This window comes from Cricetulus griseus, chromosome X (genome assembly GCF_003668045.3).
Source record: "Cricetulus griseus strain 17A/GY chromosome X, alternate assembly CriGri-PICRH-1.0, whole genome shotgun sequence".
NCBI classification, from domain to species: Eukaryota; Metazoa; Chordata; class Mammalia; order Rodentia; family Cricetidae; genus Cricetulus; species Cricetulus griseus.
In genome coordinates, this window is record NC_048604.1 from 15,140,167 (window position 1) to 15,156,023 (window position 15,857).

Consider the following 15,857-nt stretch of genomic DNA (forward strand, 5'->3'; position numbering starts at 1 on the left):
AATCTTCATCATTAACACAATTGGAGTTAGACTCACCTAGGAGACCGATCTCTGGGTATGGCTGTGAGGGTGTTTTCTACTAGGATTAACCAAGGAGAGAAGGCCCACTTTGAGTGTTGGAGATATCATGCCATGAACTGGAGTACTGGCCCAGATACAAAGGGGGGAAAGAGGCAAGCAGAGTGCTAACATTACCTTCTCACTGCTTCTTGTTCCCCTGAGATGTGAGGAATGCAGTGGCCTCAGCTCTGTATTCCTGCCGCTAAGGAGCTACCTGCTGTCAGTGATGGGTTCTAGCCCCTCAAACTGTGACCTAGAATAAGTCCTTTCTTAAGGTGCTTCATGCCAGATATCTGGTTACAGTAATGAGAAAAGCCTAGACTGCCTTCAATTCATTGTGTAGTCAAGGCTGCCCTTGAACTCCTGATCCTTTTGCTATCTCTGAAGTGCTAGGATTACAGGTATGTATCACCACCCTAAGCTTCCAAGTTCATTTTCTAACAACACTACAGAAAGATATACTCAATATTCACAGCTAGTAAAAGTATCTGTTATTAATAAAGTAGTCCTGATTCTTCTGTTCCATGCCTTCTATTATTAATACCACTCATTTAACTCATATATAAACATGTCTAAATGTATATAGATACTCTTGTAATCAAATGTAGTATTTCCGTTGGTACTGGGGATAGAACCCAGGACCCAATTTTGAATAATTTATTAGCTGTTGGTCGATTGGTAAGAGAAAATCAAATTTCTTCTTTGACCATCACTTATTCCCTCATGAATATCCCTCTCTTCTTTATGCAAATCCAAGTTTCTTCCCTATGTCACTTTCCTTCCAGATACCCTTTTATAAGGAAGCAAGCATTTGTTTGAGCTCAGGGTTTCAGAAGATTCAGTTCATGGTCCTTGTCTCTTGACCTTGGGCCTGTGCAGAGTGACGGGCCAAACAGGCATGTGTGGAAGAGGAGGCAGTTCATCTTGTGGTGGCCAAGACACAGAGGCTCAAGAATTTCTAGGAATAGCTCTTGATAATCAGGCCTCCATGTATCTGATAACTTCCTTCAGGGTGTCGTTTCAGTAGTCTGAGAAAGTCTTTTTTTTTTTCCAAGACAGGGTTTCTCTGTGTAGCTTTGGAGCCTATCCTGGCACTTGATCTGGAGACCAGGCCGGCCTCGAACTCACAGAGAGGCCTTTGCCTCCCAAGTGCTGGGACTAAAGGCATGCACCACCAACACCCGGCTTTATGAGAAAGTCTTTATGTCTGCTTTATTTTTGAATACCAATTCTGCAGGCTGTAGAACTCAGTACTGGTGGGGTTCTTTTTAATGAATTCTAACATTCCCAGCATCTGAATTTATCTTTGATGCTGTTTGTCTCTTCAAACTTATTTTGTTGTCCTCGCTCTTTGATTTGGGTGGTGCTGGGGCTGGAACCCAGGGCTTTGAGCATGCTAGACAAGCACTCTACCACGGTTACACCCTTAGCTCCAGTTGCTTTCTCCTTTCAATAAGGCTTTGCCATTTTATGTTGGAAGCCTGGCATGATATGCTGGGTAAAAGAGACTGGAGAATAAGTGTTCAGTAATGTGGGGTGAGGTGTGGAGAGAGGGACACATTCTATTTTCCCATGATCATATCTTAGTCTTTTGGTGAGCCTGAGACCCTGGACTGTACCCTTCACTAATGCTTCTTAGTGTCCATTCTTAGGTGATACAAGATGGCTAGAGGGGGCTGGAATTAGTCATTTCCCTTCTACATGAGTGTTTACAGATGGCTGTAGTTTAGATGTTCTCTTTTCTGTGTCTGGTAGACTCTCATGTCAGTTACATTATGAGCTGGCAAAAGAGTTTCTCCTGAGGGCTGACATTGTTAGGAACGAAATGTCCCCATGTTGTTTAGCTACCAGAATTTGCTGGTGTCACAACAGCTGCTTTCCTTGCCTCCTGCCTGAAAAAATGAGGGTATTTCCTCTATTTTTACTGGGACAAAATTCATAAAACTTTAAGTGTGCTTTCAGGACACTGAGCCTCTTGAGTGCTCAACTTTCAGAGTCATCTATGGCTTTCCTACCCTGGTCTTGCTTCCTGTGGAGGCTTCCTGTGGGGCTCTGCTCCAGTAGGTTGGAATTCTCAGTATCTGCTTGTCTATTGACTCTTCTATCATCTCATTTATCACAGATTTAGTTTAGTTTTCATTTTGTCCAGCTAATTATGTTAGCAGGGAGTAATGACCTCTCAGCCCCTTGAATGCTAAATGAAAAATTAGAAATCATCCCTCTAAAAGCATACTTATTCTTTGGGAATTGCATTCATGCATACAACAAATTTTGACCGCATCAGTCGCTACCATGTCTCCTTCCCAACTTTATGCCCTCTTTTGTTAAACCATTGAGTCCAATCTGCCCAGTAAGTACATCTGTTTTAAAACTGAAGTGCCTTGTTTTTTCTCAATATAGGCATTGGCATCTATAATTAGTTTCTTGAAGCATCACTTTAATTGAAAACAATAAGTTTTCACTTTCTTTAAAGGAAGGTCTCATGTACCCCAGGAGGGCCTTGGACTTCCTGTATAGATGAGGATGGCCTTAAACTCCTGGTCCTCCTGCCTCCACGTCCAGAGACCCCTGGGATTATAAGTTTGGACCACCACACCCACTTTGCGTGGTGCTGATGGTGGAACCCAGGGCCTTGTGCATGTTAGGCAAGCACTTTGTCAACCGAACTCCAGACCCAGTTTTTGGATGCTGAATTTGCTTTTCATTTGTCTCAAAGCAGTTTCTAGTGGCCTTTATTGTAACTGGATTTTATGTTGGCAGTAGCATTTCTGTTCCATCATTGGACTAATTTCAGAGAGCACCAGTACTTTCAGACCTCTGAATTTACATTTGTGAAGAATAGTTTCTGAGCAATAGGGGAACTGAAAGTAGACAAGAGTGACTGTTAGTAAGGCCTATGATTTAACCCTTCACTGGTCTTTTTTTTTGGGGGGGGGCACAGAGTCTTGCCCAGGCTGGCCTTAAACATACTGTGTATACAAGATGTCCTCAAGCCACCTTTCTGTCTCAGCTTCCCGAGTGTTCAGATAATAGACATGTGCCTTTATGCTTAGCAAACACTTGGTTTGGAAACTACCTTGTGGCCTTCTAAGTCACTGATTCCCAACTAAGGTGACATTGTTCTTCTGAGCACATTTTAAATCATAATTGCAGTGTGGGATGGAGCACAACTGGCATCTAATGGGTAGAAGTCAGTGATGCTTTTAACTTCCCACAAGGCATAGGACATTCCTCTCCCAACAGAGACTTCTGCTCTGAAATGCCAATGGGGCTATTGTTGGGAGAGATGCATTTAGCCGCTTAACTTGAGTAAGGTGTTTGCCACTTGCCCAGTACCTACCTGTGCAGCATCTCACTGCTGCTTCACAATGGTCCCTGAGATGTCACAATCTGAGATGAGGTAGGCTATGCCTTAAAACTGAAACAGCCTGTAAGCCAGGAGCACAGTTGGGACTACCATCCCCTGGGTTCAGTTGTTCACCAGAAAGCTTGGTCCCCTACTTACTTCAGCCACTCCACTTTTCAAAAGGCGGTCATCATGCTTTGTCTTGTGAGTACTGTCACTCATTGGTATTTTCAAAGGTTGGCTCCAGGGTCTCCTCTGATACAGATATGCAAGTCTTTTATATAGAATGGTCTGGCGTTTGCCCATGACCTTTTGGCATTCTCTCCTACACTTGGGATAGTCTCTCCACTGCCTGCCCGTGTGTGTGTGTGTGTGTGTGTGTGTGTGTGTGTGTGTGTGTGTGTGTGTATAATTGTTACACTGTTAATGTTATTTGGGATTCTGGAAACTGGCCCCTACATGGCAAGGCAAGTGCTCTATCTCTGAGCTATACCTTCAGCTTTTGTTTTCCCATTTTTTATCTTGAGGCTGGACCTGATAAAGTTGCTCTAGCTGGCCTTTAACTTGCAGTCCTCTTACATCAGGCCCAAGGGTAGCTGGGATTACAGTCTTGTGTTATACGAAGTTAAGAAATTATGACAAGGGAAACGGGCATATTATTCAGTTCAGGTGACATTTTAAAACTGTTTTCAGCCTGAAATTGGCTGAATCCTGTGGAAACTGAAACACTCTAGAATCTAGCGAATGTGGAAGCCACAGACATGCAGTATCAGCTGTGTGTTTCTGCCATTTTGGTAGACTAATATGCTTTTCCTAGCCACATGTTTCTCTCTGTCTTGTGGGTTCCTATTTAATGTCTCCATCTTCAGATATGGTGGAAGCTCTTTATCTGTAAGCAGCATAGCCATTAGTAAAGGAAACATTTTTCAATGAATTAGAAGATGTGAAAAAATACATAGCAAAATATTAACTTGGTCATATATAATTGCTTGAAATGAAGGTTTTATCTGCTTTCAGAACCGGCTGGAAAATGGGGGGTGGCCTTAGAACTGGTGAGGAAAGAGAACTTGTGGGCTCACAAACTGCGTGTTGTGTCTGTAGACTTTAGTACTAGGTGTGGTGGCTTAAAATGATAATGTAATTTCAGCACTGTGGAGGCAGAAGCATGTGGATTATGGTGAGTTTGAGGCCACTTTGGGCTACAGTGTGGCTTCCAAGCCATTCTGGACTAGCGTAAGACTTCATCTCAAACCAAGAAGAAAAAATAATTTTGTGTTATTAATGACAGATGATTGTTGTTCTCATTAAATTCTTCACAGTGCTGTCTCTTTTCTATTTGAATTGTTCATATGAGCATCCTTTGTTTTTACTGAAAGACCAGTTTTAACCCTGCTTAAGAATGCACTATTCACTATGATTTTGTTCCATAAATTTCTTATCAGAAACAATATACAAACCAATTATATATGTTTGATGTTCCATGTTATAATTATCCTGGAATTCTCCTGGTCTTGAATCTATGTTTTATAATTTTATTATTCATAAAATGGGAATAGTGAGCCTTTAATAGCTAACCTAGCCCTTTCTTCGATACAATTATGTAAAGCATAAATAATTGTGACCAGTGCTAAGTAAGTGTAAGGCTCTTCCAGTTGTGGCTAATTCATAATAATTGTGTTCATATGAGTTACATCATATAACTAGTTGTCAGACAATTCTTAAAATATTTCTCTAGTTTGAACTAATGTACATTTGTATTTTTGTATTGTGACATCTAGCCTAAGTAAACTGGGATTTTTTTCTAGGCTTTTGTTTAGAAGATCTAAAGCTCTTACCTTGGACTTGCTTGACCATTATGAGACCTTAATTTTTGTTTCTCTACAGGTGTTGCAGAACATCTTGGATACTGAAAAAGAATATGCCAAAGAACTTCAGTCTCTTCTTGTTACTTACCTAAGACCCTTGCAGTCTGATAACAAGTAAGACTCTTTAAATCCTTCGTAAAACACAGCAAGATAATGTCAGCACTTGGAGGCATTACTCCTATGTCACTGAATACTTGATTTTGCCCTTTAAAAGAATTCCCACAGATCACAAGTTGCCAAGAACATGGTCAGGGCAACGGCAGTTATGCAAGATGTTGCTTTTGGAGAGCTTGGCTTGCTTTCTGTGGAAGGAGTGAGCTGATCTGAGATTCTGCCTATGGCAATTTTTGTATTTTTGCATTTTTTGCTTCTTTTCCACTTAATATTTTTTAAACTTCAACACTTGGCACTAAACAATTATGCATGCTTATAGGATGGAGTGTGATTTTTCTGTACACCTCTACAATGTGTAATATCAGATCAGGGTAATTGGCATATCCAGCAGTTATTTTGAAATGTACAATTACTCTTTGGCATCCCAAGAAACCCTCCTGTGTTGGAGAACATTCAGAAGTTATACCTCCTATCCAGCTCTACCCTGTACCCTAAACTGTCCTTTCTCCATCCCACCATCCTCCTTATGCTCTCACATTTTGGTAACTACTCTTCTTCTCTCTGTTTCTTTAAAATGTATTTTAATGATATTTTTCATGAAAAATTTCCACACAAGTCCGTATTTTATATATTAAGCATCTTTCCCATCCCTTCCCCTCCTATATCTCATGTCCTACTCCTTCTTATTACTCTTCTTTGTTCCCCTGCACAGTTTTCCTTCTACTTTTATTACACACACACCACACACACACACACACACACACACACACACACACACACACACACACACACACAATTTTAAGTATCTATATAAAATAAATGAGAAGCAACACCTGACATTTGCTTTTCTGAGACTGGCTTCGTTTGTTTAATATGATTTTTTCCAGTTACCTCCATTTTCTTGCAAATAACATAACTTCATTCTTCTTTATAGCTAAACAAATTTTCTTGTGCATAGACAACACATTTCCCCTGTGCAGTCCTCTAGTGTTGGACACCAGGGTTGGTCCTGTTGCTTAGCTGTCACTAGTCCTGTTACATGCCACAAAGTGGAGGTGTGTGGGATTTTCTTTCTAGCTGTCACATTTCCTATGCATTTTAAAGTAATGGGTCCAGTTGTACCATACAGAAAATGGACTCCTTGGTACTTTTATTTGGAAATGAAATAATCGGAAATTCTCATGCTTGCTCCGACTTCCAATTGCCAGGCCAGACCTCTTTCCCATGCTCCCAAAGTGGCAAGGGTGTGACATTTTGCAAAGGTTTAGAAGAGCATAATTCAAGCCAGTATTTCATTACAATGCATGGGGATGATAATGAGATGGCGAGCATTCTGAAAGCAAAATGAACAAGACTTACTTTCTAAAGTGTGAGCTGAAGACCGAGTTTTCAGGAAAGGAAAATGTGTGTTAACGTCAATTTAAGAGCGTGTGGGGGAGCAGCTAGAGGGAAGAAAGGGAAGGGAGAAATTGTGCAATTATATTTTAGTTAAAATGTTTAAAAATACCGACCAATTTTTGTTTATGCTTGTGGGGCTAGCATAGTTAAGAAATAATGGCCATGCTTATTTGTTACTTTGATTAAATTTCGCCAGCAATCATAATCTGTAAGTAAACTAGAAACTTTAGCTCACACAGTGGAAGACCAAATCCTCCCCTTATCTCAGGAAAAAGTGAACTTGGGGCAGTTTGTCTAAACTACCAACTCCAGGCTTACATGAGTTTAATATACATAACTATTTCCCCCCTCTTTTTCCTCCCCAAATTATGTTGTTTAAGTCAAATGTCATGCTGAATTTTGATTTAACTATTCTCATGGTACCATGGGAAGCATTCTTCATATGGAAGCATTTTGTATTCTTGTGTTTGGTTTTTATTATGTGAAATGTGAAGAGTTACGTGAATCATAGTTTATAGGGTGATGTAGGAATACAGCACACTAGCCTTTCTAGTTTCCTGGGAGAACTGACTGTCTCCATTGAGCAGATAAGAAACTGAAGTCTGGACAGGCTCACTGCTTTGCCTGTCACACGGCCAACAAGTGACCATGTCTCATGCCATGAACTATCTGAAATGTGCCTTCTGTTTTCTGGCTGGTACCCGCAGAAGAGGGGGCCACTGAACTAGTCATCCTGAATGGGGGTGGGTGGGAAGATTTCAAATGAGGAAGAAGCAAACTGGCAATCCTAACACCTGGGAGAATAGGTGTGAGACAGGTCAGACCAGCCCTTCCCCTCAGTTTGATGCTCATACTGGAGTTAGGGTGTTTCCACCAGCTCTTGAGCAAGCCAAACTGTTTACTGTCTGATGGCGAAGAAGCTAGATACATTCTCCCGCAGGTTGCAGAAAGGTCAGGGCCTCTGCTTGCTGTGGCTAGGACAGAGAAGCAACCAGAGAAACTGGCTGGCTGCCAGAATCTCCTCAGACAACAGGAGGTGGGGGTTTCCAGTTTCCAGTTAAGGAGGGCACAACAGCAGAGGAACTGGGAGCTTTTCATGTTCTGAGGGTTACTGGGAATGTTTACTGGGATCTTCCCTTTTTGATTAGTTAGCAAAACTCCTTTGCAAATATTCCCCCCTAGGAATTAGCTATGACATATGTGCTTTTAAAATTTGTTTTGACACAGTGTCTCTCATGTAGCTTCAGGCCTCAACACCCAACCCTCTTAAATCTACCTCTCAAGTGCTGGGATTACAGGTTTGCCTTACCACGTCTTTTTAGGATTGTATATTCTTTAATTTAATTTTCTCTATGTGTGAGGGTTTCTTCCATGAGTACTGTATTTTTACCATTTCCACTCCCTCCTTTCCCCCTTGCAATGCCTCCCTGTCTCTCTGAACCCATTTAGTGTTGCTCATATGTACATGTGTTTAGAGCTGATAATTCATTTCTTTAAAAGATTTAATTTTTTATTTTTAATCGTGTGTATGTCTGTGTGAGTATATGCCATGTGTACATAGGAGGCCAGAAGAGGGCGTCAGATCATTGGAGCTAGAATTATAGGCCATTGTGAATAGCTCCTATTTGGGTGCTGGGAACTGAACTTTGATCCCTGGTAACAGCAGCAAGTGTTCTTAACCTCTGAGCCCTCTCTGCAGGCCCAGGATTGTGTATTCTGAAGGAGAGAGACTGCGTGCCACATCCACTTCTTAAGTGAATCTTCAGACAAGTGCTTCGGAGTGTGCTCTCTAGGGTCAGAAGGCTTAGTACAAGCCTTTCTCTGCTATCCATTGCTCTTTGATGTCCGGTGGATTTGCTTACTCTGTGCCTGTGTCTTTTCGCCTGTAAAATGGCACTTAGCCACCAAATGGCCATGGTGCTTAGCTCATAGAGCAGCTGAAGCTCCTGTTTGGAAAGTGCTTGCTTGACTCTTCGTGCCTTGTGAGGGTTGGCTCCTGTTCTTAGTATCACTTACTGTTTGGTAAGGGAAAAACGAACAGGGGAAAAACGAACAGGGATGAATGTTCCTCATGGAGATGCCCTGCATAAAAGCATCCAGTTTGCCTCTATTTGACTTCATCCCAGCCCACAAATGACTAACAAAATCCAGCTTTATTTTCTCCCTTTATTCTCTTTCATGAAGAAAGTTTTTAGTTGTTATTTGAGTATTTTCTTTTTAGAGGAAGCTGATTTTGCTACCCTTTCCCCTCTGGGTTTGTTGAACATAAATATTTTAATCACTTTTCCATTTTCTCTAGAAGATATATGCCATAGATTTTGAACTTTGTCCCAATCATATTGTACGTTTATCTATTTTTATACTTCGATATTAAGCAATATTGTTTTCCTCATGGCTTAACACAATACCTAAATGCCCCGATGACCACCAACTTTCTTTGTGATCATTATTTTTACCTTAGAAAAGATAAACCAAGGAAGGAAGCTAAACGAGGGTGCTAGAGGTCATAGAGTTGTCATAAGTTAAAAAAGCAGAAGTTCAAACGCAAGCACTTTGACTTTCTATTAACCGGAACATCATGTTCTCATTTTTTTTTTTAAATTCAGCCTGACTACTGTGGAGTTTACATGTTTATTGGGGAACTTTGAAGAAGTATGCACGTTTCAACAGACCCTCTGCCAAGCCCTGGAAGAATGTTCAAAGTAAGTGAAACAGTCACTTTGCTTTTTCGTTCTACACTTAGAAATTCATTTAAGACAATGTATCACATAGACCAGACTGGCTTAGAACTCCGTATATAGTAGAGGCTGACCTTAAACTTCGGATACTCCCACCTTCACCTCCCAAGTATTGGCATTATAAGCTTAAGTCGGGCACAAAGAACTTGCAATGCTGCAAGTTCAAGCCATTGTCCCAGACCAAAGCAAAAACATAAAGATGAAGACCCCTACCCAGACAGTGGTCGGTTTGGTGTCAAACCACCCTAACCCCTCTAGAATACTGTTTGTGGCTTTAATTTTAAATCTCATCATTTATTTGATTTGTATGAATGCTTGCCTTCATGTATGTATGTATGTGCACCAGGTCAGAGCACGATGCTGGATCCCCTGGAGCTCTATAGTTATAGATGGTTATGAGCCACAATGTGTGCTGGCAACTGAACTCTGGTCCTCTAGAAGAGCTACAAGTGTGCTCAACTGCTGAGCCATCTCTGCAGTACTAACAATAACAGCTCTGATGTTGATATTTTTACTTGGTTACTTGGAAAAGTCATTTAAATCATTCATTTCGTACCTGCCCCCATTTCTGGCTGCTTGGATTGAGGCCTTATGTACTCTAGGCAGGCTCTCTACCCCTGATCCCCACTTTACCCAAGCCCAACATCATCTCTTCAGTCCCAGAAGGCTTCAAGCTCACTATGTAGCCCAGCTGAGTCTTGAAGTTCAGATCTTTACACCTATGCCTCTGGCATTACAATAGTTACCACCAGGTCTAACTTGTTTCTTTCTAGCACTCCTGGTATTATGCCGGTTATAGTCTGACATGAAACACAAAATCAGAGAAGGAAAAGTGTATGTCCTGTGTATATGGGTGTTTTGTCTGCAATATATGTATATGTGTGCACCATGTGCATGAATTGAGCTCAGAGGCCAGAGAGGGATCTGGGCCCCCTGAGACTGGAGCTACAGACAGCTGTGAGCCCTCAATGTGGGAGGATGCTAAGAACAGAACCCAGGTCCTCTGGAATAGAAGCCAGTAATCTTCACCACTGAGCAATCTCTCCAACGCCCTCAGCATAGTTTTGATGGCTACTTGATTGCTGCATTAGTAAACATTATACTACAAAGTTCACTGGAATGATCTTCTGACAGGGTACTTCGGGTATAAAACTAATTTTCAGTATATCTTGGAAAAACTGGTGACTTTCATGGTGACCTTCTGAGCTTTATGAGATGAAATTTTGTCCAAGATGTGATATGCTGTTAAATTCAATCAGTCTTGTGTGTGCTTGATTATGATGTGAATTTGAATAGTCTTAGTTTGTCAAGAGAAATTTGAATATAATCATCCTAGAAGCAAACAGCCCTACTGTTAATTCCAAGAATATTATCCTCTACATCAGAATTTTCTTGGTAGCTAGAACTTACTTTTAAATGTTAGCTATTTAATGTGTTTTACCTGCATACATCTGTGCACCACATGTATGAGTTACAGACTGTAAGCCATCATGTGGATGCTGGGAGTTGAACCTGGGTCCTCTGGAAGGGCAGTCAGTGCTCTCAACCATCGGGGCATCTCTCCAGCCAGGTGGCTAGAATTTTAATCAACGATCAACACTGCATTCCAGGGATAAAGTGCCTTCAGTGTACCTGAAAATAGATAAATAAATAAATAGAACCCCCCCATAGCAATACATCAAAATATTTACCTGTTTCTGGGCTCAATTGCAAGTGTCTTTACCTTCTGGTTCCCAGTTTACATTCTGTGCTTCACATGTCTTACTTACAGGGTTCCAGAAAACCAGCACAAAGTGGGAGGCTGTCTACTGAACCTCATGCCTCATTTTAAATCGATGTACCTGGCTTATTGTGCAAATCATCCTTCAGCTGTCAACGTACTCACCCAGCACAGGTAACGTCCTGGCTTTCCCCTAGCTCAGCTGTTCTGCAGAGAGACTCGTTCAGGAGGACTTCTGGGAATCCAAGGGCTCCAGGTCAACTCTTGATTATCTCTGCTCTACAGGCCAAATCTGAATTCATTGTCCCCTGGCTTGGTCATCCACTAATGCAACAAATGATTTCTTGAGTATCCATTGTAGGCAAGCTTGTAAGTACACTGATGAGCATAGTAGTAGTAATCCAGGAAGAGAAGGCCCCACCTCTTTGGCAGAGAAATGCAGTTACCAAGTGAAACACTGTGGACATGTATTGCAAGAGGCTTGTCAGAAGGACTCTGGGAACTTTGCAATATAATAAGTTAAGAGGGGTTAGGGTGAGGGTGGAGGAAAAATCAGGGAAGACTTTGCTTAAGTAAAATTCCATTTAACATTAATGGGTTAACCCGACATATGCCAAATATTATTGTTTGTGTTGTGATCAACATCCGTGCAATTGCAATATGTGTTAATTGCACATATTATTGGGTTTCACTGTGACGTTTCTACAAATGCAAATGTCTTGATTGGGATATATTCACTCTTAACTTCTCTTGCTTCTTCCCCATCGAGTACTTTACTATGTTTAGATTGGTATTTGATTTGTTTTGATTTAGGGTCAGATCAGTCCATAGTTCAGGCTGCCATCAAACTCTCGGCAGTCCTACTGCCTCACCCTCTCAACTACACACACCACCTGGCATTTCTTTAATTCTGCTTCCTGAATATGAGAAAAATGTTTGTGTTTCTGTACTAAATTTATTTTGTTTAGCATGATAACCTTTATTTCCATCTACTTTCTATAAACAGGGTTCACTTCTTTATGACTGAATAATAGTCTATTATAGATAGAAAGAAAGATATATAAATATAAAGGCACAGGCACACATGCACACACACACACACACACACACACACACACACACACACACACACACACACACACCACATAGGCTGATGCCATTGCTTAGCTGTTACAATTAAGAGACTCGATATACATGGGTGTGCAGATAGCTTGTTGTATGTTGCCTTCATTTCTTCAGTTATATACAAACTGAAGCTGATAGTTTTGATTTTAGTGTTTTGAGAAATTTCTATGCTGTATAGTGGCTAGACTAAGATATATTCCTATAAGCCATGGATAACACAGTTTCTTTCCATGTCATCTGCCAGGATTGGTTGTTGCTTTCTGAATGAGAACCATGTGACTCAGGGTGAGATGGGATTCCCAATACAGTTTTGATTTTCATCTTCCTGATGGTTGCATATTGGAATTGTTCCCCCTCAAATTTGCCATTTGTGCTTCTCCTTTGGGGAAGTGTTTGCACAGATGATTTGATCATTTATTTATTTTTTATTTCTTCTTTGGCTAAACTTGATTAGTTTTTAAAATTTTTTTGAAGAAAATTTTCATAGCATTACAAAGAAAAATCCCAGGGAAGGCAGGCTGTAAACTCACCAGCTGCAGAGAGGAGGGAGTTGGAGATGGGAGAGGGAGATTGCCATTTGAGCCCAGACAGCATGGAGGTCAGCCAGATGGCAAACAAGCAGACACATGGCAGGAAGGGGAGCACTGGGGAAAGAGAGAAAATAACTCAACTACCAGAGAAAGTGTGCTCAGGCTCTGGCCAGCAGAAGAAAGAAAAAGACAAAAAGGAAAAGGCATGAGTGTTAGGGTAACTGCACTTTCTGAGTTTTGTGAAAACATTTCTTTGACTTTCTGGAGAACATTTCTCTCCCATTTCATGGGCCATCCTTTTGTTCAGTTTCTTTTGCAGTGGGTAGGCTTTTTGTTTGTTTGTTTGTTTGTTTGGATTTGTTTTTTTTTTGTTTTTTTAATAACATCTCTGGAGTGGCATATGCCGATTCTTGCTTGATTTCCTAGCATATGGAGTCTCAGAAAGTGCTTGCCTATACTATATTTCAGAGTTTCCTCCTGGTAGTTTCAAAGTTTCTCATCTTACATTGAGGCCTTTGATCAATGTTTGAATTTATTTTTGTGTAGTTTTCCCCAGTCTTTGTGTGTCACTAATCCTTTATATTTTCTTCCACTCTCTATTTAATTAATGTTTCCTCCAAACTCTGCTACGTCTGAGATGCTGATTGATACAAGGAACTTAGCTAATACTGTGAGCTGTGTGACACTTCCTTTAATAATTTGCCTGAATACAACTGGCTTTGGGTTTTCAGAAACATAATTGATTGCTATCTCCCATCAGAATAAATCTCTACAGGGTTAGGAAGGTGGCTTAATGGGTGAAATGTTTCCCACTCAAATATAAATATACCTGTGTTGGGATCTCTAGCACCTGACCATGTAAAGAAAACCAGGGCAGGCATGGACGTGCCTGTCTGTAAGGTCAGAGCTGGGAGAGCAGATTCCTGGAACTCAATGGCTAGCTAGTCTAGCTGAACACTGAGCTTCAGATTGAATGGTAATTTGGAAGGCATCTGGCATTGATCTCTGGTTTTCACATGTATACAGGCATGCATACTCAAGCTCACATGTGCACTTACACGCACACACACACACACACACACACACACCAAATGAGAAAATAAGTCTTCACAATCTAGATGAGTGAGAAATCTCTTCAACAATTCTTTAATTCTAAATACCCATCTTTGACACATTCACCAAAAATACTTATTGGAATCAGAAATGGATTAAAGAATGGAAGACGCAGTTTGACCACTGGAATCATATGTAAGAAACCCAGGCAGAACAATAATATTGCCAGCACACATTGGCTCTTTTTGCCTCACCCCCCAGACTGGAATCAGAACAGACATAGGTTCTGGACACAGCTCAAGATGGGAAAGAAGAGGCTTTGATGTGTCGTAGATTTGAAATCCCAGAACCAGGCTAGAAAATTAGTTGATACCAATCCTCAGAAGTAGCAGACATTTTCCCTATGGAAATCAGTATGAAAGTTCCTTTTAAAACTACAATTTTAAACTTAAAAACAGTACCCCTCCTTTGATTATGTATTCAAAGGAATCAAGGCCAGTATACAATAAAAACACCTGCACACACATGCTTATCATAGTAACATTCACAAGAGCCAGGTGCCCTTCAGAGGATGAATGGGCAATCAAAATGTGGCATTTATACACAAAGGAATATTTTTCAGCCACAAAGAAGAATAAAATCAAGAGGTTCTAACTTCCTTTTTTAGTACTTCCTCAAAACACACAACCAAAACAAACGGACAGCAACAACAAAAAACAAGGATGCCATAGACATGAAATTGCATTGGCAATACTTTGTTGGATTGGTGAGATAGCTCAGAGGTTAATGGTGCTTGCCACACAGACCTAACATTCTGAATTCAGTCCCTGAATCCTAGTCCCACAGTGGAAGGAGAGAACTGACTACCAGAAATTATCATCTGACCTTGTACCCACATTCACTCATTCATACACATCTCTCTCTCTCTCTCTCTCTCTCTCTCTCTCTCTCTCTCTCTCTCTCTCACACACACACACACACACACACACACACACACACACATGCATACACACATAAACCATCATAATCATAAGCAAATTGAAAAGAGAAAAATGTATTTTTAAAAAGAGTGGATATTACATAGACATTTCAATGTAAGTCGTTCAACTGCTTAAAAGGAATGTTAGCTAATAATAGCATTGAAATGTTCTGGGCATGGAGTTATAAGAGGCTATGAGGAAGTTACTATTATTACCATCTCTGCTTACAGATAAGTTGCTGGCAGGCTTAGGTTGAGTAATGTGCCCAAGAACTCGTAATTGATAAGTGGTAGAGTCAGAAGTCAGGTCACTCAGGTTTCTAAAAAATGTTTTTAGTAAGATCGACATTTTATCCACAAAGAATAACATAAATGCAATTTTGAAGAATTATAATAAAATATGCTTTGCACCCAAAAGCCCACCATCTAACTCAAGTGGCATGATATTATCATCTCACTTTCGTACCACAGACTGAGATATAATGCACACATCATAGAACTCACTCATTTAACGTATTTGGTGAAGCCATGGGTAGTAATGCGCAGCTGGATCTGAGCACCCTGGAGTTGAAGGCAGGATGATCAGGAGTTCAAGGTCATTCTGGGCTGTGTAGTGAAATCAAGGACTCTATCTGAGGCTACATGAGACCTGATCTCAGCAAAACAAATACTAAAATGTCAAAGATCGGATCCCAGTCTGTTGAGAATCTTCTAATTCTTCTCATTCCAGAATAAAGGATATAATGAATTATCTTTCCTGTATTCACAGAATTGCACAATTGTCAAAATAATTTTTGGAATATTTTTAGCACTCCTAAGCAAACATATACTTTAACAGTCACCCCACATATTCTAAAGCCAATTAACCAAAGGTAACCATACTAAACTGCTTCAATCACTAGGCATTTGTTCATACTGGACTTGGTATA

The 15,857-nt window shown here is 40.6% G+C and overlaps 1 protein-coding gene across 2 annotated transcripts in view; it reads left to right on the top strand.

The window, feature by feature from the left end:
* Arhgef6 (Rac/Cdc42 guanine nucleotide exchange factor 6) overlaps positions 1-15,857 on the top strand; it is a 113,524-nt gene that overhangs the window by 55,932 nt on the left and 41,735 nt on the right. For both annotated transcript variants that reach the window (XM_027433420.2, XM_035449811.1), the window contains 3 exons: positions 5,291-5,385; positions 9,390-9,485; positions 11,293-11,415. In XM_027433420.2, coding sequence (XP_027289221.1) covers positions 5,291-5,385; positions 9,390-9,485; positions 11,293-11,415 — 314 coding nt within the window. The remainder of the gene's footprint in view (positions 1-5,290; positions 5,386-9,389; positions 9,486-11,292; positions 11,416-15,857) is intronic.